The sequence below is a fragment of the Prionailurus bengalensis genome, chromosome C1 (genome assembly GCF_016509475.1).
Source record: "Prionailurus bengalensis isolate Pbe53 chromosome C1, Fcat_Pben_1.1_paternal_pri, whole genome shotgun sequence".
Classification (NCBI taxonomy): domain Eukaryota; kingdom Metazoa; phylum Chordata; class Mammalia; order Carnivora; family Felidae; genus Prionailurus; species Prionailurus bengalensis.
This window is the reverse complement of record NC_057345.1, coordinates 192,685,640-192,712,557: the sequence shown is the minus strand read 5'-3', so window position 1 is coordinate 192,712,557 and position 26,918 is coordinate 192,685,640. Positions and strand designations below refer to the sequence as shown.

Here is a 26,918-nt window from a genome sequence, read left to right as displayed (position 1 = left end):
TCTGCTCTCGAATTGGTCTGGATTATTGTAATAGTCTCCTAATTGGTCTCCTTCTTATTGCCCCCTTCTTATCTGCACCCAGCTGTCCTGTTCACACAGCAGTCCGAGTAGGCTGTGTGTGTCCCACTTCCTTTGAGTTTATGTGCAGTAAAATCCACTCTTGGGTGCACAATGCTGTGAGATTGACAGTGTATACGTCCCTATAACCGCCACCATAATCAAGATCTGCTGTCAATCCCCCCAAATTCTCTTGTGCTACCCCTCTGTAGTCTACCCCTAAGTATCTCCACTGATGTTTTCCTGTCCCTGTAATTTCACATTTTCCAGAATGTCTTATAAAAGCCTTTTATTATTTAAAAACATTTTTTTTTTATTTTTTGCATTTATTTATTTTTGAGAGACAGAGCACAAGCAGGGGAAGGGCAGAGAGAGAATGAGACATAGAATCCGAAGCAGGCTCAAGGCTCCGAGCTGCCAGCGCAGAGCCCGACACGGGGCTCGAACTCAGGAGCCGTGAGATCATGACCTGAGCCAGTCACTTAAGTGACCCATTGAGCCACCCAGACGCCCCTAGAGGCCTTTTAGAGAATGCACTTGTGGTCACCTGAGTTCCCTGGTCAAAACCTTCCAATGGCTTTCCAGCACATCTACAATCAAATCTAACATTTTTTTTTTTTTTTTCAAATCTAACATTCTTATCACGGCCTATGAGACTTCCTGATCTGGCCCTTGTAATTTTTCCAGCTTCATCTTGTACCCTCTCCTTACTTCCAGAGTTTCAGCAACATTGGCCTTCTTGCTGTTTCTTCAACCCTTGAAGTATGCTCTCACCTCGTGGGCCTTGCACTTGTTTTTTTTTCTCTTTTCCTAGGATGTTCTTTTCCTTGGTTTCTGCATGCCTCTCTCCTTCATTTCATTCGGGTTTCTGATCAAATGTCACGTCATCAAAGAAGCCTTCCACTTCCTCTCTGCCCAGTCACTTTTTATCCCCAGACTGTACCTTATTTTTCTTCCTAACATTTATGTCTGTCTCATTGTATTACTTACTATTTTATTTATTGTCAGTATCCTTTTACTAGAACATAACCTTTACAAAGGCAGGAACATTTTTTGTCCATTGCTGTATCCCCAGTGCTTAGAACAAAGATGCTCAATAAGTGATTGTTGGATAGTTAGACGCATGGCCGGGAGAGGTTGAGATTCAGAATTAGACTCAAGCGCTGGACAGGACAGTCATTGGTAGAAGCTGAAGCTACAGGACATCCAGGCTGTGACACAGAACATGTTATTCAATGGCTATGAGACCAGACAGCAGATGGTAAGTTAGTAAATGCAGCATCCTGGCACGGAAGTAGAATGAGGCAGTGAGAAAGTTGAGAGTGAAGAGTGTTTGCAAATAGTGGAGGCAGTGAACAGTTGGCATTAGGAAAGCCGCTAAGGCATAGGGGTGCCACCTCTGTGGGGGAGCTTCGTGGGGGACTACCAAGAGCATGGCAGGGCCTCATTCTGGAGCAGTTCTGTGGGGACTGCCTGGCACATTACCAAGAATATTGCCGGGCTGCACAAGCTTGGGAGAATAAGACACACACCTAGAACTAGAACCAGGTGGTACTGGAGTGTCTTATGAGTAGGACTGGTGTATCTCGAGCTGGACAGACTCTCCTGCTTAACGTCTCTGCTGGTCCTAGAGGGAAAGCCTGGATGGATGCCTAGCATCCTGGTGGGTACTGGTGGCTGCTTAGTTACTCTTTGTTGAATTAAATGATGGATACGATAAAAGTAGACCTCAAGTATTGAGCTAAAAAGGACTATTAGAGGCTAGGAAACAGCCTTTCTTTGTTTTTTTGTTTGTTTGTTTTATAAATTTGTACATTTGTGACTTTAGTCTGTAATTGTTTTTAAAGATTTTTTTTTTTAATGTTTATTTTTGAGAGAGAGAGAGGCAGAGAAAAGAGGGAGACACAGAATCTGAAGCAGGCTCTAGGCTCTGAGCTGTCGGCACAGAACCCGACACGGGGCTTAAACTCATGAACCATGAGATCATGACCTGAGCTGAAGTTGGATGCTTAACCGGCTGAGCCACCCAGGAGCCCCTGTAATTGTGTTTAGATTCAAGTATGTGGCTAGTGTTAAACTTCTTTTAGATTTCCTGGATTTATACTTTCAGTTGTAAAAATCACTATTTTGTATACCACCAAGAAATTTTAAAATGCTGCACAGTACACTTCTTACCACTTAAAATTTTTGTTTTTGTTTTTGTTTTTAAGTTGATTTATTTATTTGAGAGAGAGAGAGAGAGAGAGAGAGTGAGAGAGTAGTGAGCAGAGGAGGGACGGAGGGAGAATTCCAAGCAGGCTTCGTGCTCAGCACAGAGTCCGATGTGGGGCTTGGTCTCGTGACTGAGATTGTGACCTGAGCGGAAGTCAAGAGTTGGGTGCTTAACTGACTGAGCCACAGGCGCCCCTTTTACAGTTTTTGTTTTGTATGTATCAAAATAGCTTCTTTAGACTTAGACAATAGATTTTTATCTTCTCTAATACTCCTGGTTTCAACTGAATTACTTGAGATAGAAAAGGAGGTAGTTTCTACATCATCATCTTTGATACAGCCTTGTCTACTTTGTGGTTATTTTCCTTTCTCGTTTGGTTGTTGCTTTGCCAAAAAAAAAAAAAAAAAAAAAAGGAATTGCGGTCACCTCTTCAATGAGCATCTGCTTCACTAATGAGTTTTATGCCCTCAGCTACTCTTCGTGCTTTTGTACACACAACAGTTTTCCCTCTTCACGTGAAACCAACAATGCACATGCCTTGAGTCAAACAGCGACGGTACAAAGAACTGTTGTCACCCTCGCACATACGTAGACCATGCCAACTGTAATGACCATCACCGGGCCAACAGCAGTTGCAGCCCAGTTGCAGAGATACTAAAATGTACCTTGGAACTGATGAAATGCAGTATTCAGATTGAAGGGTGGCCGATGAAGAAAGCTGGTTATATTGTTAATCTCTTGTTCCTCCTTGCTGGTTCTTACCTTGTTCACTCAAGTGAGTAGCAGCAGTTATATAAAGCTGCGGTCCCTTTGTCTTCTCTCTTTATTTACCTTGTCTCCCTGGTCCATGTAAATTACTTGAAGGGCTTTTACGGTGTCATGATTTCTGAGGCTACATCTCCATCCCTTTCTTTATCCCTCATACCATTTCCTCCTCTATCTCCGGGGACATCTTCGTACCTCAAATTATATGGGAGCCAAGCTGAATTCCTTAACTTCTCTTCTGAGTCCATATTCTGCTGTGTGCTCTGTTCCAACTAATGGTATCATCTAACAGTCTCCCAACCTAGAAACCCTAGAGAGACGTGTTAGAGTGTTCTTCCCTTCATCCAAGGAGCTGTCACATCTTGAGAATTCTGTCCCTACAGAGCCTTGCTTTTCCATTCCCACTCGCATTGCCCGTAGCCATTTATCTTGTATTGACTGTTGAAATGGCCCTCTGATTGGAAATAATACCTCCATTCTCTTGCCTTGTCTGTTTCATTGCTGCCAGTGTTCTGAATCCCTTTAAAGCATTTGTCAAGTTGTGTTACTCCTTTCATCAAAAATCATTTCCCATTGCCTATAAAATGAAGCTGAAAATCCTGAACATGGTAATCAAAGTCGTACGTGATCTGGTCCTCAACTTCTTTACAGCTTACTTTTTATATTCCGTCCTCCATTACACCATACCCCAAGCACCAGTCATACCCAATTATTTGCTGTTTTGTCTTGTGAGTGTCATTGCTATAGAATGATCTTCCCCTTACCCCAGTGACTTAAAATCCTACTTATCTTTTAATCCCACAAAACTGAAAGTAATTGATTTTCCTTTTGTACATGCATGGAAGGTATTTATGCCATTATTGCCCTATTTTCTCTGTATTTATGTATACTTATATTGTTGTTCTTTCCACGAAAGAGTAAGTTCTTTTGAGAATGCAATTACATTTCATTCATTCTGTTTTTGTTTTTTTTTAAACACTACAGCACCTATCACAGTGTCTTTTTTTTTTTTTTTTTTCCCCTATCCCTTCTACCCACCCACACCTCCCTCTCGGCCTGCCAAAATCTCACAGTGTCCTTAAATGTGGGGTGAACTGTATGTATTGATTTGGATTAATTTGAATTAAGTTAAAAAAATGAATTCTTTACTCATTTACTTATGGTTATATTTGCTGTAGGTATACAGTATGTTTTAGGCATTCTATAGAATGTTAAGAGATGGGAGTAATTTTTTCAGATAGCTCTTAGGCTTTTCCCAAACATTCTCAGTTCAAAAATACCCATTTGTTCATTTCAAAGGATAATTTCTTGAGAGGAGATAGCTCCCGTAAAGTTCAGCACCAGCAGCAGAGGAAACCCAGGAAAAAAACCAAGCCTCCTGCACTTACCAAAAAACACAAGAAGAAGAGACGACGTGGACCTCGTCGACCCCAAAAACCCATTCCCCCTGCAGTCCCCCAAGGGAACCTCAGCATGCCCACCAGCGTCTCACTGCCAGTGGAGACCGCTCAGATCCGGTCAGTGATGCTTCTCACAACACCTAGCATCATCTCTGTAGCGTTGCAGCTCGGCCACCGAAGCCATTCGATAGACGAGCCTAGACCTTGTAGTCTTCAGTGTAATGTTTACCAAATATCTGACTGGGTGAGATCTGAAATAAAGTTTTTGACTGTAACACAGAAAGCAGATGCTGAAATTGAGAATTTAATTGTCTGCCCTCAGATTTTTCTGCTTTAGCAGAAATTCCATATATGTTTCGACAGAAATGTTCCGTCAGAAATCTGATACCTTACTGATTTTGGCAGGAGTTAAGCATTTTGACCCGTCGAATGAGGCTTCTGTTTCAGCTAGACATTTCAGTTTTATCTGTCCATTTCACTTTTTAAAAATTACTATTTGACTAGACTTGAAATTCCAAAAAGTATTAAGACACACTCAATGCACAAAATTGTGATTTGTTCTACTAATGTGAGGTAAAGCTATCTCGAAACGGTTGCCTTCTCTTCCTACATGGGTGAAGATTTGGGGGCTATGTGACTGAGTATGGTCAGGTCTTCCTTTTGCTTGTAAATTTCCTTTTCTGGGAGTAGGAAAAGGAGACATTTTAAGCTAGGATTTCCCATTTTCACATTTGACAAACGTGTCTTGGGGACACTGGTGTGAAGGGATAAGGGGCGTGATGGGGCCAACTGTGTCCTCTTCCCCAGGAGCCCATCCACGCCGGAGCTGAGTGCTGATGAGTTGCCGGACGACATTGCCAATGAGATCACTGACATTCCACATGACTTGGAATTGAACCAGGAGGACTTTTCAGACGTCCTGCCACGGCTGCCTGATGACTTACAAGATTTTGATTTTTTTGAAGGTATGGCTCAATTTTTTGATTCAAGAAGGCTGAATGAGTTTTTAAAAAGGGAAATAGCGTTTGTGAAGTATTCCTCCTCACACGCAGTGTCTTCCACCGTAATTAGAAAATGCAACCCTGCTAAATCGATTTTACCCTGCTTTCAGAAGGTAAGGAGTGCGGTTTGTCCAACTAGCCAAATTAATAGGCTTAGTAGGTTGATCATTCAACTGTTAGGTTGTTAACTTTGTCCCTTTAAAATGAGTCATTTTACTCTATTTTTCAACAAAAACATCTTAAACTTGAGTTTACTGAAGCCTTTGAGAACTCGTCCTGTTCCAATACCCCACCCTGTACTTGAGTTGAAGTGCACTTTTCTAAAACGAAGTTTGCTTTAATCCCACCAGTTCTGTGGTGCTTTCAGGGAAAACCTTTTATGCCCTTAGAAAGTTTCTTTCACCATTAAAAACTGGATATTTTTCTGGTGACTAGCCAAGTTCCTAACTCTAGAGATGTTTAATGTTGGAGACGAAGTCAGTGGCAGCCCCCAGGCTTTCCTCTCATGAAAACTGGCATGAGGGGAGCAGGACTAGCGGGACACACACAGAAGCGTTTTGGAGAGGACTGAGTGCGAGTGAGTGCTCGGCTCCCGGGTGCGCCGCCTGTCTCTTTTCCCGTCTTCTACGGCCGCCCTCCTGCTGGAGCGGAGAGTTCAAGAGCAGAAGCACCGAGGGGACTCTTGCATGGCCTTTTGTCTCCAGTCCGAACCAATATGATATATTTTCTATTGTAATGATTTTGACATAACTTCAGGTAAAAACACGTGTAATCAGACGGCCCCCATGCATTTTAAGTCGGTAATGCTTAGAAGAATCCTTACGAATTTAACGCTTTGGCCAGCTGGGTTTAGACACTGCTGTAAGTAAACGGAAGATACAGGCTGCAGGACAGCTTGACCTCTCAGGCCTGTCCTGCAGACTACTCTTTCACTCTTTCTTTCCAGTCTAGTCCCTGGAAGCTTCCCTTTTCCGTGGGGCCTCTCTTTAATAGGATACTGTTACAGATAATTCCAATGGAGGATGTTTGTGGTATGGCATACGTAACGACTCTGCTGATTCTCTTGACGGCTTTTGTTTTGCTCAGGAAAGAACGGAGACCTTCTTCCAACTACCGAAGAGGCCGAGGAACTTGAGCGGGCCTTGCAGGCTGTCACTTCTCTTGAGTGCCTGAGTACCATTGGGGTACTTACCCAGTCAGATGGTGTGCCAGTCCAGGAGCTGTCAGAGAGAGGAATAGGGGTGTTCTCCACAGGTACTGGAGCTTCAGGAATTCAGTCCTTGAGCCGAGAAGTAAACACAGACCTAGGGGAGCTACTGAATGGGCGCATAGTACATGATAATTTTTCTAGTCTAGAGCTGGATGAGAACCTGCTCCGTTCTGCTACCTTGTCTAACCCACCTACACCCCTGGCAGGGCAGATCCAAGGGCAGTTCTCTGCCCCAGCCAACGTCGGCCTTACTTCTGCCACTCTGATCAGCCAGAGTGCACTTGGGGAGAGAGCCTTCCCAGGACAGTTTCATGGACTACATGATGGCAGCCATGCCTCCCAGAGGCCACATCCTGCCCAGCTGCTGAGCAAGGCAGATGACCTAATCACCTCACGACAGCAATACAGCAGTGATCATTCACACTCCTCGCCCCATGGAAGCCATTATGATAGTGAGCACGTGCCGTCTCCCTACAGTGACCATATCACCTCTCCCCACACAACATCTTACTCTGGTGATAATATGGCAGCTACCTTTTCAGCAGAGATGCCCATCATGGCGCAGCACTTGCTCCCAACCCAACTCGAGGTGCCACTTGGAGGAGTCGTGAACCCCAGAACTCACTGGGGCAATCTCCCTGTCAACCTTGGAGATCCCTCTCCATTTAGCAACCTTCTTGGCGCAGATGGACATCTTCTTTCCACTTCCCTATCCACGCCACCCACCACTTCGAACTCAGAGACCACACAGCCTGCCTTCGCCACCGTGACCCCCAGCAGCTCCAGCGTGCTTCCGGGGTTACCGCAGACCAGCTTCAGTGGCATGGGGCCTTCTGCTGAACTCATGGCCTCCACCTCTCCCAAGCAGCAACTCCCTCAGTTCAGCGCAGCCTTCGGCCACCAGCTGAGTTCTCACAGTGGCATTCCTAAGGACCTGCAGCCCAGCCACAGCTCTATAGCCCCTCCTACAGGCTTCACGGTAACAGGTGCCACAGCTACAAGTACCAATAATGCATCTTCTCCCTTTACCTCCCCTAACTGAGCGTGTCTGTGTGTTTGCAGGCAGGTGGGGAACCTGGTGTTTTCTATCTTTGTTTCCTGTTGATCATCCCTTTGCCCTTTTCCTAAAGAAGATTTTAAAAATAACAGATGGGGACTAGAGGGGAACTCCTTTTTCCAGTTAAACAAGTAACCCTGCAGTGGACCTCGCTTCAGTGTTCACATGTGCTCCTTTGCACTGGTGCTCATTCCCTCCCGGCGGGTTCACTCTTACCCCAGTGGTCTCCTTAGTGGCTCAGCACAGTGACTGGATAGAATTGATTTTTAGCAGCAAGTCCTAGAAGTGGAAGATACCTCAGATTACCAGTGCCCTTTACTATTTCCTAGTATTCAGATCAATGCTTTCCATTCTATTACCAGGTCTTTACAGAGGTGGTTCTAGATAGAATGGTCCTGTTCATCGAGTTCCTGTGTAAGAGACAGCAAATGGTGTGTAGGGACAGATCAAGGCTCTGACTTAGCACCAACTGCTAAACACCGCACGAGGCCAGGATTCCATTCCTAATTGTGATCATGTTCAGTTAAAAAGAAAAACATTATCAGTCTTTTGACCGCCTGTGTGTATGTGTGCACCCATGTGTGTGTTTTTGTGCAGGGCAGGAAGCAGCTGTCCCATGGTTGTTCTTTTTCTTTCTTTCTTTCTTTCTTTCTTTCTGTTTTTTTTTTTTTTCTTTCCTAACGACTATAATAAGGCCCTTACTTCTCCTTTCCCACGTCTCACAACCCTAATAAGGTTGGTCATCCTTTCCCACCGAATTAACGAAGTTTCCCAAATAGAGAGGGTGGTGGTCTGGTGACGTGAATTGTACAACCCTCTTCCGCTAAGTTATCCGAGAACACGAGAAGCTGAATTCATGTCAGGGCCGTGGGGATGTCACAAAAAGCATGGAGTGACTGCAGGGTTGCTGAGATTCTGAGGTCTGGTGGTTAGTTTGCCTTTTCAGACAGGTGTTTGTTTCTCCATCCTCTCTCATGGAATACATTCACGAGATGTAATTAAAGACCATATTTTTGATGTGAAAAGCAGGCTAGGTCAGATACGTTTGGAAAGATGGAGTCTCCGAACTCCTTGGTCCATCTTTTACTTTTGAATTTTTCATGTTTACAGTAGTGATTCTTTGGTAAGAGTTGTAAAATGTTGAAGACACTTGTAGAATCAATGTGCCAGTTGTGAAGTGACGTGTAATATCTGAAGGATACACATTTTAAAGTTTCTTTCAAAGCAGAGTATGGAAATTAGACCTAAATTTTACCTACCCTGTTGGTACTTTTAAAACAATTTAAGTACTTAGATGTAAGCTGCAGAAATTTTTTTAAAGTACCGAGATTTTAGGGTTGGAAATTATATTGGGTAGTTTAGTAAGTTGGTGACTATGGAAATGAATATGTGAGGTTTCTTTTTACCTGCCTTCTCCCCTGCCCCCTTCCCAAGGGTGGAACTAGATTTTAAAGTCATCTGTACTCTTCTGCTTTTGCTGAGAAGTTTCACCATCCCCTGAGATACCATTGGCTATTTATACCTGAGTCTAGTCTAATTTACATATATATATTTTAAAAGATGAGTAGAGAGAACATATCTATTAATGATGTGATATAATAATTCATTGGTCAGGGAATATTTGATCTGAATTCCTTTTCAATAGGTAAAGATTTGGATGTATTTTCCTACTTCCTATATGTATTCTCTTTATGCCATGCTAATTCTAACCAGTTCCCTTCTTTTGAAAGCTTTTCTTTCTCTGCTTTTTAAAGGAATGATGGTGATCAGAAGGCATTATGCAGATGCCATGCGCCTGAGGTTATGGAGGGGAAATGTCCCATGACTGTATGAAATCATTATATGCCCTATTTTGTATTTATTGAAGTTTCTTTTTGTGGGCCAAAAATATGTTTGTAATATATTTCGTTTTTTTTTAATCATGATAATTGATTGGAAGATTTATTTTTTAATAGCTTTGCCTTTTTTGCAGATTGAGAAATTTCTAAATTATAAATTATGTCACAAAGCAAAATTATATTTGGTATCACCATAAATTTCTATTCCGAACGGTGAGAGCAGATAATTTGAATATTTCTCACCTGTGAACCTATGTTAGTAAGCTTTTTTATTTTAATGTACTGTAATGAAATGATGATGAGTAGTTACCTCTGCTCAGAAGTGTCATTTAGTTTGCTCCAGTCGTTTCGCCTCCCATTCTAACCCTCGCCGGATAACTGTCCATTCCCAGCAATTTGGTCTAGTCTCCATCGTGTACTAATCCAAGGTTGTACCAGAGCAGGACACTATCTTATCGGCCCCCTTCTTTGACAGCAAAGGGAAAGTCATGGGGAGTCGGTTTGAACTTTTCTGGCTATTTGTCCCTCGTGGTAGCTGCTTAAAATTCTTCAGTTATCAAAACTGAGTTTGCAGTAAGTTGCACATTTTATTGTTCGCAATTTTCTGTTTTGTGTGCATTTAAAAGCCCTTTCCTGCTTTCTAATAAGGAGGCACGAAATGATCAGGAATGTTGCCAGTTACAGCTTCACACCAAAAACTTTTGAGTAAATTCATTTTTGTTTAGACGCCCACAGTGATAGCTGAAGAAAGGGCACCCGTAGAAAGTACCAGTGTAGGTTTGAGGAATTAGCAAAAAACAAATTTTTCCTCTCATTTCATCTACTGCAAAACAAATATCCAAGCTTGCAATTTGCTTTGCCCTTGCGGTTTCTTGCGAGTCCCTTTTTGGAAGACAGAAGAACATCTGTGAACCCAGAGACACCTGTTACGTTTTTCTTTTAGCTGATACAGAGCAATTCTCGTCTATCAGTAGTAGGTTTGCTGTTAATGTGTAGAGGAAGGAATGAATTGTCTTTTCCTCCAGAAACAGGAAAATTAGTGTCTTTTAAATAGCACTTACACTATACTATAATAAGGCAATACTGGAATCAAAAACAGATTGTATGTAAGGTCCTAATTAGGTGGAAGCTAGCTTTTTATTCTAGGGTGAAACTCATCAGAAATAGTGGCAGAGAAGGGTCACTCTATTTCTGCAGTTCTTTGGGACCATTTATAAAGGCCAGTTAGATTGTGTTAATGTGATTTAATTTACAGAGTTGCTGCAGTTAATGGATACATTCTGTGCTCTGAGAATCTGAAGTCCATTCTAACGAATGATACTCACTGGCTGTGATCTATAGCATCCGAAGAAAAGATGTGTTTTCTCTCCTTTACTCTCTCTACATAATTGTTAATATTATTTTAATTAAAGTACTTAAGACATTGTTTTTTTCTCTGTAAAAATGGCTTAGTAATTTGCACATCTGCGTAGGTTATGTAGCTAGTAACAATTCACAATAGTAAATAGCAATTACACTTAACCCACCAAATGACAGACTATGCAATGGAAAAATTTTGTAATTATCGTCACAAAGCTTATATGGTGAAGGATTTTTTTTTTTTTTCCCTCTAGTAACCTACCACGTGAGATAGAACTGCTTTATAAGTGACTTCCTGAGCAATTTCATGCTGGCAGGCAGTGCGGTGTGTCTAGTGTCCCTCCAGGAAAAGATTCTAATTTCATAAGAAGCAAATAGTAGGTATGGAGATAAAGTTGGAAGATGTGTTTCTTTGTTTTCTTTTCCTTAAGATTGTAGTTACTGTCTTGAGTGGTGTCAGGCTAAAGAAAGCTAATACTTTATCTTTGCCAAATAATTATTTATAAGATTTATTTCTTCAATAAGCCCATTTGTTTCTTCGATAAGCCCTATGTCTCAACTGCGAGCTAAGCCTCCTCACTTTCTGTGACTAACACTAAAAGCTATTCCTTATCAGAGCTCGTTCTCAGGCCACCATCGCAACCCAGAGGCAAAGACAGTGCTTTGATTTGGAAGGAAACGGTGTCTGTGATACGTGCCCGATCTGTAAGCTTTCTTCTTAGGTGAAAGAATTTCTGTTTCTGTTGACCAATATACCATTCAGTTTTTTGTGTTTTAAGTAGGCTCCACACCCAACATGGGGCTCGAACTCACAACCCTGAGAACACAAGTCGCATATTCTACCGACTGAGCCAACCAAGCACACCCCCTTCCATTCAGTTCGTTGTAACTTGCGCCCTTACGTTTGTCGTCCTTCCTGCCCCCTTGCGAGGGGTTCTGGGGCTGCATCAGCAGTGTTTGAGGCGGTCGCCCTTTCTCCGAGTTAGTTCAGTAGGTTGTTGTGGACTGGTATTGCAAAAAGATGAAGATATTGATAACACTAAACTAATTATTTAATCAGTTTCGACTGCATTTGGAAAATTTTTTTTTAGGTAGCTAGTTTTCAGGTTCTTCAACCTCTTTCTTTTTAGCCTTTTAACATTCTACTAAGTTGTGTTTTTAATCTGTTTTATGTGGAATAATCTGATCCAGTGGTCTTCTAAATGGTCAGCAGAACTCTGCAGTTGAATGAGGCAGTTTAAAGGATTCCTTAAAAGAAAATGTAGTCATACTGAACAGTCTTCATCTGTAGCTTTTAAACCATCACTAACACCTACATCACTCCAAGGATTTTTTTTCCTGATGAGAAATACATTTCTTGGTGAGGTGGGAGGTAGAAGTATACATGTGATAGAACATCGATTTTTTTTTTCCCCCCTCTCGCAATACATTGAAAATACGGAATCTTCACTGGCATTCTATAGAAAGGTAAAACAGTTTAATGACTTCTTAATATCTTGAGCCTTATAAGCGTTCCAATATCATACCCTGGAGGGAACAAGAACCCATGTTTAGTAGATTAAAGTAACATTTTAAATGCTATCTTTCAAAAAATTTGACATAAAATACCAGTGAAGAACATATTTGGGTATCTGTTAAGCATTTCCCCCTGACTAGTGAGTTAGGAAAGAAAACCTAAAACACAAGTGAATAATTCTGTCTCCTAGTAGCCAGTGTCATTAATGCAAAAATTGCGGGGCCGACTTAGCCTCATTTCTCAATAGCAAAAATTCTCGTTCCCTTCACCTCTGATTTCTGTCAGCTTTCCCCTCTCTGCACTGTGATCAACAGAGCCAATAAAGGACACGTGGCATTTCGGAGAGAGAGCAAATTTGGTGTGACTTTCTTGACCATAAACTAGGTTCCCAAGTCTTGGGAATGTCTGACTACTTTGAGTGGCGGAGTTTTTTGGTGATCTAAAGTTGAGTCTGAAAAAGAATGTTGCAAGAGAAAAGCTTTCTAACTCTTGGTAAGCTCTGTAGGGCAGCCCAGCTTTCCTCCCCTCTTCCCTCCTGCCTGCCTGCCTCCGCCTGCCCCCAGTTCTCAAGTATGCACACGTACAGCCTGATCTGTCCTGATCGTGGCCTGAGAGTACTAGAAGCTGCCTCTTGCACTTGTTCGTTTGTTCTTACTTGTGTGTTTAAGCTGGGGACCACCGAAGTAAGCTCTAGATGCACCCAAAGTTCCCCTTGGAAAAAATGTCAGTATGCAGTGCGGAAGGTTCCAGTGCAGCTAGACGCCACACCATTGCTTTGGCTCGGGGACTAGACTGATTTGCCCTGAAAGGACTCCACCCTGCCTGGTTCGGGCCCAGTGGGCTCCAGCAGATTAGCGTGGAAGTGACAGGAAATCTGGTGCTTGGAACATTGTCTTCATCTGCTCAGAAGGGTTGGAATCAGTTCCTCGGCACAGTGATCGTTCTTTTCGCTGTACAGTGTTGAGTATGTCTCAGGGATTCCTTGTGGAAATTAGGGCAGTTTTTAAAATAAGAAAATAGTTTTAAAAGAAACTAAAGGTGACTCACCATTGAAGAGAGCGCAAGAAAGAGAAAACATTTGGTTTCATAGCCCGCCGTGTCTTGCGTAGGACTCTTCCTTTTCTCCTTCAGGCTCTCCTCCGCTTCAGCAAACAGTCCTTTCCCACCACGCACAGCTTTAAAAGTTTTATTTAAAAATTTCCTTCCCCGATGAGCTTTCAGAATACTTATTGTAGATTTTAAGAGAAAAGGTATATTAATTTATACTATTAACATCACCTCATAAATTATAAGTTTTATACTAAAGCTGTATTGAGTGTAATGAATTATGTTGCCTATGTGTTTTAATAGCTTAAAAAATTATATATGAGCTTTTTTTTTTTTTTTTTTTTTTTTTTTTTTTTTTTTTTGACAAAACAAACTAGTGAAGCACCTTTTTACACTGGATCTCTGCCGTGTCAAGGTGTATAGCTATCCTTTGCTACCTTGCAGATATATAAAATAAAAGGATATCCTGGGGCCTCAAAACGTAGAACACCTTTAGACCATTTATTACTGCTCATAGAACTGTTGGGCGTCGTGTTTCTTTAGTAACTGATCTGTGGTTTACACTTCAGATGGCTAGAAGCTTAGTTACAGGGTAAATAGAAATACATAGATCAAGCAAAGCTCCCAACTACTGTAGCTGGAATTTGTAAACTTAAGTTTTTAAGACCTCCTTTATTTCCTATGGATTTATTCTTTAATTTACAGTTTATTCTGTAAGTTGGGAAGTAAAATAGAGAAAATAATAAGTCTAGATGTTCTCAGTGTCTTATTCAGGAACTTTTTATCCCTCCTCACTAAGGAATTCCCACTGTGACTTAAAAATAGAATTAAATTACTCGTGTGCATGTCTCTGTCTGTGTTTTTACACACATGCAAAAATATACATGGGGGGGGCACGTGTGTGGGAGAGGTGAATGTGTGCTTAGGTGAAAATAGAGGAAGGTAACAGAATGTATTGTAGAAATATGACTATTTAGAGGGGGCTATCAGAGTTATTTTCTCTTTGTCTCCGTAGTATAAATACACCAAATTCTTCATTATGCTATCTTATGTTAAAAGGCTATCTCTGATATCATGTGCATTTTCTTTTAACTTTTGATTAACTTATATATTACGCTATGTTTTTAAAACGACGTGAGAAACAGCAGGTTCTAAGACCAGCCTCTCACCTTTGAGCATAAAAATTAGAGAGAGAAAGAGAGAGAGAGAGAGAGAGAGATGCAAACCCAGACGTGAGCTGTGTTTATCTACTGGGGTGATGGGACCAGATCCGTTGAACCTTTCTTTATGTTAATAATAGATCTCTTCATATTCTGAGTTAGAAAATCTTGAACATCTTTTCTTGGTAAAGTTAAGGAAAGTATAGGCTCTTTTTAAAGAATGCCATTTTTTGAAGGGACTGCTTTGTTGAAAGAGTTGGTGGGATCATTTCACCATGCATATTTCAAAGCTGGGATGATTTTAGTTATCTCCAAAAATCAAAAAAAAATTTTTTTTTTACTCATTTGTGCTCTTACTTATGAAGTGAGTGTGCCCCCGGCCCCCGTATTTTGGTTACAGGAAAAATTATGCTACCCTTGACTTTTACCTGATTCATAGGGAATTTAAAAAAGATACATTCCTATAGTTTGAGTTTTGTCATTTTGCCATACATTAATTACTGGAGTATCTGATGGTCTCAGATAGCCCAAACTAGAGTTGTTATTAAGTGCTCCAATCACATTTATATTTAATATTTAAAAAAAAATCATGTACTTTGAAATATGTCAAAACAACTCCTGATACTACACCTGAATTTGTAGTTCTCTTTGAAGCCTCATTCATCTTAGGTATAGTCAAGACCTAGGAGAGCTTTACATGTCGTTCCTTTTATAGTTGTATTTCTGCATCTCCCAGTTTCATTCACTCTTGCTTTATGGATTTAAAAAAAAAAAATCTGCATATTTCTTGTACATATGCATGCAAATGAAAGAAGGGGGTTGGTTTCGGTGCCACTCCTCCCTTCAGTTACTGGTTAATGGGATTTGCTAGAATAAATTCCCCCTGATTGAAGGGTGAAAATAGACCCTTTTGTGTATATCTGTACAGAGATGTGTATATGGGATGTGGTGGCACTTTGCTGAATGTGAACTTGCCTTGTTAATGGAAAGATTGAAAAGTATTATGTTTATTTATACATTTGTATAAATCTATATATACACGTATGTATATGTGTGTGTATAGATAAAGCTATATACATATATTTCCCTAAATGTGTGTGTGTAATAGATAAACAGCCTTTGTGAAGCAAGATTATCCGTCCCTGGAAAACTCTGGGTTATTCTGTAAGCAAGAGGAGGTGACAGTCTAGAGTACATTATCAGTCCATCCTAAGACGGAAGTCCTTTGGATGATAGTCTTGTTCATGGTTATTATAAGTGAATTCCTGCTAGAACTATTCTTACTTTCCAGTTCCACTATTCTTCACCTTCATGCCTTCTCCTATCCAAGTACTAACCAGGCCCGACCCTGCTTAGCTTCTGAGATCAGACGAGATCGGGCGCATTCAGGGTGGTATGGCCGTAGAGTTTCACTGCCTTCTAAATCAGTCTCTCATCACACTTCATTTGGTACTCCCCCCCCCGCCCCTTTATTATGGCCTTTCTAGCCAGAAGCATTTGGCTTAAGCATATTTCATTAACTCCTCAGTTTCTTTTAAAGATCTTACGCTCTTAAATTTTCCAGAAGATGTACGTTTTGGTAATAGTTTCTAGAGTAGTTTTGAGGATTGGGCATTCGTCTTCGTCTCAAAAACGAGCAAACCAACAGTCAAACAAAACGCATTTGAAAGTTTTACCTAGATAATTTTGGGACATTTTACTCACATTGGCAAAGAACATAATTACGATTTTATTAATTGATAACAGTGTTAGGTTTATTTTCTCATTTACCGTCATCAATTTGTCACTTAAAAATTTGGTTTACTTTGTGTTTTAGCCACAAATTTGCCATTTTCATTTTTCATGGAAAGCGTACAAAGTCACGCATATGCCTCTTGAATTCTCTAACTCCTTTTGCTCATGATGAAACTGCTTTAATGAATTCTTACATAATGAGTTTTGCTGTATTTCCTCTTGACTTTTTTTCACGTTGCTGACATTCTGTTTTAACTTTGCTGCAGCTCTCTACAACACTTGCATCCCTATATATTGTGCCTTTAAAGCTCTTATGCACACACAGACAAAAGTGTATATATACATGTTGGAGCATGTGTACATATACTTTCGTATATACTCACACAGTATGTCTCATATATTGTGGGAGTGGATATATAGATATTCAAAGGCAATGAAATGTTGCTTTCCAGATATATATGTATATAAATAGTGTTGATATACTGTATATACACATGTATATGTATGAGTTTTAAATGGCAATCTTTTACATTTAGCAAAATGCTGCCCCTACTGGAATATTGTCACTGCAGTGGCAGTTGTATGTAATGATTTAAAATACATTATCGAAAATTATTTAAAAGAGCATTTAAAAGTCTCATCTAAAGACATCCACACATTATTTATTTATCTTCCTTTTCCTTTTTATTGTTACTTTTTTTTTTTTTTTAACTGAAAGGGAGACTGTCATTTTTTAAAATGCCATCTGTCCCATAGGAGAAAGAGAGAGAGCGCTGGAGATTCACTTGAGGAACCTTGTGCATTTTTCCTCTCTCTCAAATGGAGATGTACCACAAACCAGCCTGTTTATTTCAGTTATAAAGCAATCCTAACATTTCCATTAGTGTATGTCATCCACCATCTTCTGGACCAACTTAATTCGCCAGTCTGCCTCTTCCTTTCATTAATAAGTAATGATCACTGAGATCATTTTGCCTGGGGGGGAAGTTAACTACTCTCTAGCTGCAGGGAATTATATCACCTAATTGTTATTCTGCCTTGTTCAAAATTCAACTTTGAGGGAAGGCAGCGCTCCTGAAGCTGTCTTGAGCATGTTTTGCATCTATTTACTTAAAAGGTCTTCCCAGACATTTTTTTTTTCTTTTTAAAAGAGCTCCAAGTCTGCATGCACTTGCCATAGATTTCTTATTCCCCACAACTTCAGGTGTTTTCATTAGTATATCAATTTGACACGCCGAATGACAGACTATTAAGGAAAAAAAACGTGGAATATTTTATTTTGTGATGAGTTGGCAGCAGATTGCATTTCAAGACCTCACAGAGAGAGGAACATAAACATAGATGGACAATCCTCCATTGTAAGACGTTAACAAAAAACGCAAAAACAAAAAACAGTGGATTGAGAGTTCCCCTGAACACTAAAACAGAGAGGTTGGGGTTTGAGGGATTTCATGGAATAGTTTAGCTGGAACTTGATATCAGAAGCAGCCTTTAACAGAAAGCCTCTTGGCAATTGAATGGTACTAACTGGAGTCCTGAGGTGTGAATTGAAACCAAGTTGCAGTGGGAAATCAGAGGTGAGGTGGTAACATCTTTGAATCCAGTAAGTGACAGGTTGCACAGTTGTAAAATCTCTTCTTACCAAGTAACTGCACGGTAGCAAGGACTAGCGGTTCTCAAAGCCCTTCTTTTTCAGTGTTCTCATTCACCTTGGCACACAAGTATGTTTAACAGGCCATACATTAAAACTATTTACAAAAAAAAAAAAAAAAAAAAACCTGCTTAAAGGGAACTTACAAACTGAGAATCTTCTCTCTATTTGCATGAATAGTGGCTAGAAGCTTAGTTATATGCACAAAAGCTAAGGGGCCACTCGTTTCTGCACAGACTATAGGAGCAAGATGAGGAGGTTGGCAGGTTTGGGTAAGAGCCCCACCCCCCCACCCCCATCCCCCTGCTGCCCAGTTCTAACGGAAAAGCGTATCTATGGCATTGCGTATGGTATTGCTGGGGGGGGTGGGGGTGGGAACCACATTTTGGGAGGCGATGGGCTTTTGGTTTGTAATTTCCCTTTAAACATGAAGAGATGGCTCACATTTTCCATATATATCTCAATGAATGTACTGTATTACTGTTTTAAAAATTTGATGAAATAATAATGGATTGGTCTCCTTTTGTTATCTGGTCCTTGTTTAATTTGTTTAAGGGTTTTTGTATACAAAAGTTTACATTTTTATGTATATTTTTCTTGTGTAAAAACTGATGTAATATGTGTATAAAACACTGTATGTATTATCTGTATATAGTGTGACAAAATGATTTTTCTTTCTTTCTTTTGGATGTATTAATAAATCTTGCTGTGAAGTAGCCTTGTTTTGGGTATAATTTCCTTTGCCTGGGTATACATAGAAGCTGCAAATCCAGGGCACACATATTCCCCCCCTTTGTTATTTAAGTAGAGTAATTATTTTAATGTATTTTATCAAGAACTCCAGGGAGATGTATTCATGGTTCTTTATGGTTAGACCAACAACGATTAATATTTGTAGTAGCTATAGATCAGTTAAAGCCTAAGTGAGTTTAACGTGGTATCTAACCTTGAAATGCAACCAGAAGTTGCATTTCTATTTGATTTAGTCAGAAGCCCCTTTTCTCTTCATTTTCATAGCTTCACAAGTATAAGAAGAACTTCATGCTGTATAACCAAAAGTTTAAAAAAAGAAAAAACTTGAAGAAACATCCTTTTATTTTTTTTATTAGGCAGATTGGAACTTTTCATTTCCTGTGCTGTCTTGTTGCCAAAGGATTTTGTGGTACCCATAGAGGCTAGGATAAAAATCAAAAAGAGAAATTAGTGAACTGATCACATATCCCTTTTCTTAGAGATTTACTATTTTTCACTTCTGTGGGACATTTAGACTGGTTTTCCTTCTTCCTTAACCCAGGCGTGCTTAAGATACATCTAAAATTGTACTTTGCTTCTCCTAAAGAAGGTGACATTTTGAGACCAGAAGTGCAGATGCCCACAGCACGAGTAAATTGGCCCGCGGTAACAACGTCATCCATCCCGGGCTCCACTTTTGAAATTGACAAGGTATGAAGAATAATGCTTGAAATTGATCTGTCCATTTCTTCCGTTACATGATAGTTGATTTTAAACTCTTGTTCATGGGGCGCCTGGGTGGTTCAGTCAGTTAAGCGTCCGACTCTTGATTTCGGCCCAGGTCATGATCTCCTGGTTTGTGGTTTGACCCCCTTCATCAGCTCTGCACTGACAGAGCGGAGCCTGCTCGGGATTCTCTCTCCCTCTCTCTCTCTGCCCCTCTCCCGCTTATGCTTACTCTCTCTCTCTCTCAAAATAAATGTGTAAAGCGATTATTAAATTCTTTTGTTTATTTCTATTAAAGATGCTCCTTTTCTGAATATCTGCACAAATCACAAGCTTTTGAGATTGTCCTGGCTCAGTTCTTGATTTGATTTTTCAAAACTAGCTGCCTTAAGGAGACAAGATTACTAGTGAAATGTTTTCAGACGAGGCCACATCTTTAAAAGCGTGATGCTAGGAGCCTGTGGATCGCCAAGTAAAAGCAAAAATTAAAGTTTAGAAGAGAATCTATTTTTTTAACTCTTCATTGACGTATCTTCATTTCCTTGCTCTTTCCTCTGTTCTATTAATATTTTTTTTAAGTAAGCACCACACCCAACGTGGGAGTTGAACTTATGACCCCGAGATCAAGAGTTGCATGCTCTACTGACTGAGCCAACCAGGTGCCTCATTAGCAATAATTTTTTTTAATGTTTATTTATTTATTTATTTTGAGAGAGAGGGAAGGAGAGAGAGCACGGGGGGAGGGTAAACAGAGGGGGAGAGAGAGAATCTCAAGCAGGCCCCACGCTGCCAGCTCGGGGCTCGATGTGGGGCTCAATCTCATGAACTATGAGATCATGACCTGAGCCTAAATCAAGAGTCAGAGGCTTAACCATGTGAGCCATCCAAGCACCCCTCCCCACTTTTTTAAATGTTTATTTATTTTTGAGAGAGAGAGGGGGAGGGAGAGTGCAAGCAGGGGAGGGGCAGAGAGATGGAGACAGTGAATCCCAAGCAGGCTCCACGCTGTCAGCTCAGGGCCTGACCGGGAGGGGAGGGGGATGGGGAGCTCCAACTCAGGGACCATGAGATCCTGACCTGAATGGACATTGAGAGTCGGACGCTTAGCTCATTGAGCCACCCAGGTGCCCCACCAATAATTCTTGGAGAAAAAAAAAGCCTGTATTATTTAAAAGCCTGCTTACTTGCATTTGTTTGTACCTTTCTGCAGTGTGTGGATCTGACCGTTAAGGTGGTATTATTTTGTTCCTTTCACATAACTGGCTTTCTGGAAAAATGTTTAAGTGACATGTGACTATAGTGCATTATTTTTCCTACTTGAAGTCCCTGTGGTGGAGGGATGTCTGCTGCTTAGTGTTCAGCTTTCAGTCAAGCCCGTGGTGGTATGTTATTGCTGTTTCTTTTCCCTCATCTTTCCAATCTTTCAGGCCTTCCACTCATTTTCTTCGTCACCGATTTATATTTTTGAGCACTTTGTGTTAGAGACAGTTGCGACACCTACAAAATGAACCGCGCCTGGATTCTACACCCAAAGACTTTGCCACGTAGTGGAAGAGAGAAGATGCGTAAGAACTACACAAGCAAGGTAGAGATTGCCAAGTGCTGAGAAGAGCAGTAAAGTGCTTTGTAAGTTCATGTCAGAAAGAGATGGTTTCCAACCAAAGGAGAGAAAAGTTGGTAGAGGACCGTGCGTGTGAACTGGCGGTGGGCAGTATTTGGACATTGAGAAATAGAGAAAGTGTCCCAGATGGAGGGAGCAGCATAAGCAGTTGAACTTGACAGGTGTGGAAGGCAGAAAGGAGAGGGGTGAGGAATAGAGTGGAGAAGCCAACGGTGATTGCATCGTGAGCATGGAAGGTGGAACAGGCAGGGGCACAGGAGGGGCGGTCAGATGTGATTCGGGAAGTCTCCTGGCAGAGAGGAGAGTGAAGCAGAGGCTCTGCAATGGTTAGGCTACTTAATGAAGTAGAAACCGGTCGGTCTTGGCAGTAAAAATGTAAAGGAGGGAGGAGTTCAAAGACTTGACACCTGACTGATTAGATGGTGGGGCAAGGGAGGAGGTGGAATCAAAAGAGGCTCCACCCGGGCTTCTGGAAGAGTGCCGGTGCCAGTGGCAGAAGTAGATGGCACTACTCAGGACCAAGGGTTTGGAGAGAGCCAACGAGTTTTAGATTTATGAAGTTAGAGTTGGAAGCAGGGACATCTGGTGGGCATGGCCCACCAGGAGTGTAGTTAGGGCTCCGAAGGGAGGCTCAAGCTGGAGATAGAGATACACAAGTCTTGGGCATGGAGTTCATTGTTGAAGCCAGCTGTAAATGATCAAGGAAGAAAGCCCAGGACAGATTCTGGAGAGCAGCTGTATGCAATCTACTACTATAGTTTATTTACGGGCCCAGGAAGAGCTCACTTTCCCAAGAGTCTCCCAGCTAGGGAACCCGGAGCTGGTATTCAAAGGCTAGGGGGCTGACTTGCCTCCTTCACATTCCACTAGGAGTGATGGTAATTTTTTGAAATGTTTATTTATTTATTTTTGAGACAGAACAGGGGGGAGGGGCAGAGAGATAGGGAGAGAACCCCAAGCAGGCTCTGGCTGTCAACACAGAGCCCCATGCAGGGCTCAAACGCATGAACCATGAAGTCATGCCCTGAGCTGAAATCAACCCACTTAGCCACTCAGGTGCCCCTTGGAGTGACGGTATTGAGGAATGTCAGCTCTCCCCCCAACTCTAGCCTTCTCACTCCCACACTCCACCTGAACGACTGACTTCTTGTTTGCCTCCCCTTCCGGACAGGAATCTCCAGCGTCTGCATTGTCAGCTCCTGAAACTCTGGCCCTGAGCACAGCATGCCTACCTACCATCTCCCAATACGTATTACTGAATGAAGTTAGTAACCTCAACGTGTTTGTGGACAGAAGGAATGCAGATTTCAGGAAACTTAGAGCATCTGGTGAGAGGCAGCGCAGTGCTTGGTTAAGGCTGTGGACTCCGGAAAAGACTTCCTTAGTTCTAATATAGACTCCACTATTTAAGAACTATGTGATCTCAGGTAAGTCACTTAACCTCTCCCTGCTTCACTTGCCTTGTCCGTAAAATGCATTGCAAAGATTGCAGGACACCACCCATGGAAAGCACTTGGATTAGCCTGTGGCACTTTTCAAGCGCTTCGTAAATTTTAGTTACGCTCATTTCGTAACTAGAGGAAACGGTGTAAGATACAAACAACATAGACTAATTCCTAAAATAAGTGTCTAGGGGAAAATGAACAAATAAACAAAGATTAGGTGCGGAGAAGGAAGATGGGGATGGACAGGAGTTGAGGAAAGAAGTTTCTGATAAGGGAGTGCCGATTTTGATAATACAAGAGGACATAAATAACCCACAGGTAGGGTTACTTTTACCCAGTCACATTCCCAAATATTCTAGGATGTAATCGGAAATCCAGTTAACTGAGTATAACTTTGCCTTTTGCTTTGAAACTTTAGAAAATTCTTCGATGTTTCATCTTGCATGGTAACGCATTTAATGGAACGAAATGTGTCATTGTATCCTGATTTAGAGAATAGGTGTTGGGTTAAAAGTGTCTAAGAAAATAAATAAAATATAAGTATAAAGAATAGAGTAGAAGGTCCTTTATAAAAACACTGTGCATGTTACCTGCTAAACGAAAAGAGTCGAAAGCAAATTTTAAGAGCTAGAGCGGATATCACCTTCACATTCTTAGAGCCCAAATAGGGTGCCCACAGTAGTTACCCTCTTAACCATGGATATTTCCTTAAGACTAAAATCTTCCCTCTACTTTCTTTTCCCTTCAACTGCTGTCATTTCTTTTTACTGCTAAACATTATACTTGCTCTTTCCACGATGACTCCTTGACCCACTGCAGTTCAGCTCTCCCCTTGTCATTTTCCTGGAGCCATTCTTTCCAAGGCCACCAGCGACCTTTGCTGTCACTCTCTTTAACTTCTCTGAACCAGTCAGCACTGATGACATTCCACTGTCCTGTTTCTCCATTCAATTCTCACATGCCTTTTCTGGGTTCTTTGTTAGTCCCAACTCCCTTCTCCTTCAGTGTGAACACGTCTCAGGCTCATTCTTCAGCCTTCTCTGTTGTTCTTCCTCTGCACACGAAATCCCACTGCAGGATCCTTCTGCTCTCGTGGCTTAAATGTTGACCTCCCTGGAGATTAACGTCAAACGTGTGTCTTAGCTCTGACGGCTCTCAGACTTCAGCCTCACATCTGCTTCCTAAGGACCTCCACCTCTATATTGGGCCACCGCTACGAATTTGGTTTATCTAAATCCCAACTTATCTTTCCCTTTTTTTCTGTTTTTTTACAAAAGTTTTAATTTAAATTCCAGTTAGTTAACATACAGTATTTGTTTCAGATGTACAATATAGCGATTCAGGACTTCCATACAATGCCTAGTGCTCATCACAAGTGCACTCTTTAATCTCGGTCACCTATTTCACCCATCCCCCACCACCTTCCCTCTGGTAACCATCCATTAGTTCTGTATAATTAAGAGTCTGTTTCTTGGTTTTGTCTGTCTCTCTTTTTCCCCGATGCTCATTTGTTTTGTTTCTTTAATTCCACATATGCGTGAAATCGTATGGTATTTGTCTTTGAGTGACTTATTTTGCTTCGCATAACATTCTAGCTCCGCCCGTGTCATTGCAAATAGCAAGATTTCATTCTCTTTTATGGCTGAGTAATATTCCATTGTATATATATATATATATACCACATCTTTTTTTTTTTAATGTTTATTTACTTTTTGAGAGAGAGAGAATATGAACGCAAGCAGGGGAGGGGCAGAGAGAGAGGGAGATAGAGAATCTGAAGCAGGTTCCATGCTGTCAGTGCAAAGCCTGATGTGGGGCCTGAACCCACAAACCATGAGATCATGACCTGAGCTGAAGTCAGACACTCAACTGCCTGAGCCACCCAGGTGCCCCTATACAACATCTTCTTTATCTGTTCATCAGTTGAGGGAGATTGAGCTGTTTCTATAATTTGGCTATTGTAGATAATGCTGCTATACATATCAGGGTGCATGTAACCCTTTGAGTTAGTATTTTTGTATTCTCTCAGTAAATACCTAGTAGTGAGATTGCTGGATCATAGGATAGTTCTATTTTTAACCTTTTGAGGAACCTCCATACTGTTTTCCAGAGTGGCTCATCTTCCCATTTTAAGCCAGTTCTCACCTGAGTCTTTGCCCTTATTCATTTGTCCACTCATTCATTCAGCAAACATAGAGACTCCAGGTCACCCACACTAGAATCTCCAGTCATCTTGATTTCTCCCAGTTTCTCCCAGCTTTTCATCCCTTGGTGACTAACCTAGCACGGCAGTTTCCTAACTGGTATCCTTGCTTCCAAACTCTCCTCCCTCAGGTCAGCCTTTACATACACTCCTACCCGACTAATCTTCCCACGTCACTCCAAAATTGACCAAGAGTAATTTATGATTTCAGATCTGAGTGTCCTTCATTCAATCTCCTTCCATCCCCCATCGGAGGGTCCCAACGTAGATTGATTTTTCAAGGCTCCTTTATAACCTGTTTGAGCCAAATTTCATTGTGTGATCATCTACAGCAAATGTTCTTCCCTTCGAGCCCCTCTTCCGGCCAAACTTCTCTGCACACACGTCTGTGCACACCCACCATCCAGTGTAGACCTGCGATGATGCATTCTATTAAGACCCTCCCTTTGCTTTTTTAAGAACTACCTACTTTAGAGCCTACTTGCAAGGCATTCCACCCTCAAGAAGATTCCCTCTCCAGAGGAATCTTCAGTCACTTTTCCTTGGTAGCACTCACCGCCTATAGCATTAATTTGCTGCAGAACATGCTTCTCTGACTTACATTTATCTTTCTGTGTCCTGTGCCTCCTTAAGCAGACCAAACCACGTTCAGATAAGAGTTTCTCTTTTTAAAATCTTTATTGCTTCGGATGGGGTCCAATGCATACATAGTAGAACCTCAATAAATTGCTGCTCATGATGAGGCCAGGAGAAGCTAAATCATACATCTACCTTCTTGGGTATATCTTGATATTTAAGTAAATCTTCATATTTAAAATTGGTGATCATGGCAGGCACCTGGGTGGCTCAGTCGGTTAAGCGTCCGACTTCGGCTCAGGTCATGATCTCACGGTTCATGGGGTTGAGCCCTGCATTGGTCTCTGTGCTGACAGCTCAGAACCTGGAGCTCGCTTCAGATTCCATGTCTCCTTCTCCCTCTGCCCCTCCCCACCCCCCTCAAAAATAAATAAATGTTAAAAAAAAAATTGGTGATCTTGGGGTACCTGGATGACTCAGGCTGCTAAGCCTCCGACTCTTGATCTTGGCTCAGGTCATGATCTCACAGTTGTGGGACTGAGCCCCATGTCGGGCTCTGCTTAAGATTTTCTCTTTCCCTCTCTCTCCGCACCCCCGTGCCCCCGCCAAATAAATAAATAAACCTAAAAAAAAATAAATAAAATTGGTGATCTTGTCTGTAACCGTCATTTGTCACAGCATATGCTAGATTATCAGCATTTCGTTTACCCATGTCCTATCTCCCTCAAAATATGTGCAGAATATTAATCATTAAAGAAGCATATCATGTCCTTTTTGTTTGGTTTTTATATACTGATGGACTAGCAGTGCCAAAACTGTATCTGGATTTTGATATTTAAAGTATAACATCTTTGGGGACCCTGGCTGGCTCAGTCAGTGGAGCATGAAACTCTTGATCTTGGGGTTGTGAGTTTGAGCCCCACGTTGGGTGTGGAGCCTACTTAGAAAAAATAAATAAAGTATAACATCTTTTTTCTGTTCATGGCTCTTACCTACAACATTTCTCTCTGAAAATAGTAAGAAACTTGGGGCTGTAGTTTATTTCTATTATTACCATTTGTTTCTCTTATCATACTTCTGTTTAATTAATAGGCTACTTGACAGAATAAATTTATTCCTAAAAAGTTGGCAGTAAATCTGATCTGTTTTAATTAATCATATTTTCTTGTTGACATAAATTACCAAATTGGAGATGCTCTCCTTTGGGAAGCGTTTTAGGTCTAAGACTAAATAAAAACCTTGTTAGAAAATGCAGTGAAACCTTAAAATCACATACAGGCATACCTTGGAGACATTACAGGTTTGGTTCCAGACCACTGCAATAAAGTGAACATTGCGGTAAAATGAGTCAAATGTATTTTTTGGTTTCCCACTAAATATAAAAGTTATGTTTATACTATAGTGTAACCTATTTTTTTTTTAATTTTTTTTTTTTAATTTTTGGGACAGAGAGAGACAGAACATGAACAGGCGAGGGGCAGAGAGAGAGGGAGACACAGAATCAGAAACAGGCTCCAGGCTCTGAGCCATCAGCCCAGAGCCCGACGCGGGGCTCGAACTCCCGGACCGCGAGATCGTGACCTGGCTGAAGTCAGACGCTTAACCGAC

At 41.3% G+C, this 26,918-nt stretch overlaps 1 protein-coding gene across 1 annotated transcript in view; it reads left to right on the top strand.

Annotated features, from left to right (window-relative positions):
- INO80D (INO80 complex subunit D) overlaps nucleotides 1–18,723 on the top strand; it is a 55,186-nt gene extending 36,463 nt beyond the window's left edge. The window contains exons 8-10 of the mRNA XM_043577608.1: nucleotides 4,334–4,551; nucleotides 5,242–5,399; nucleotides 6,522–18,723. Of these exons, the coding sequence (XP_043433543.1) occupies nucleotides 4,334–4,551; nucleotides 5,242–5,399; nucleotides 6,522–7,687 (1,542 nt within the window). The 3' untranslated portion in view covers nucleotides 7,688–18,723. The remainder of the gene's footprint in view (nucleotides 1–4,333; nucleotides 4,552–5,241; nucleotides 5,400–6,521) is intronic.
- Nucleotides 18,724–26,918: the final 8,195 nt, after the last annotated feature.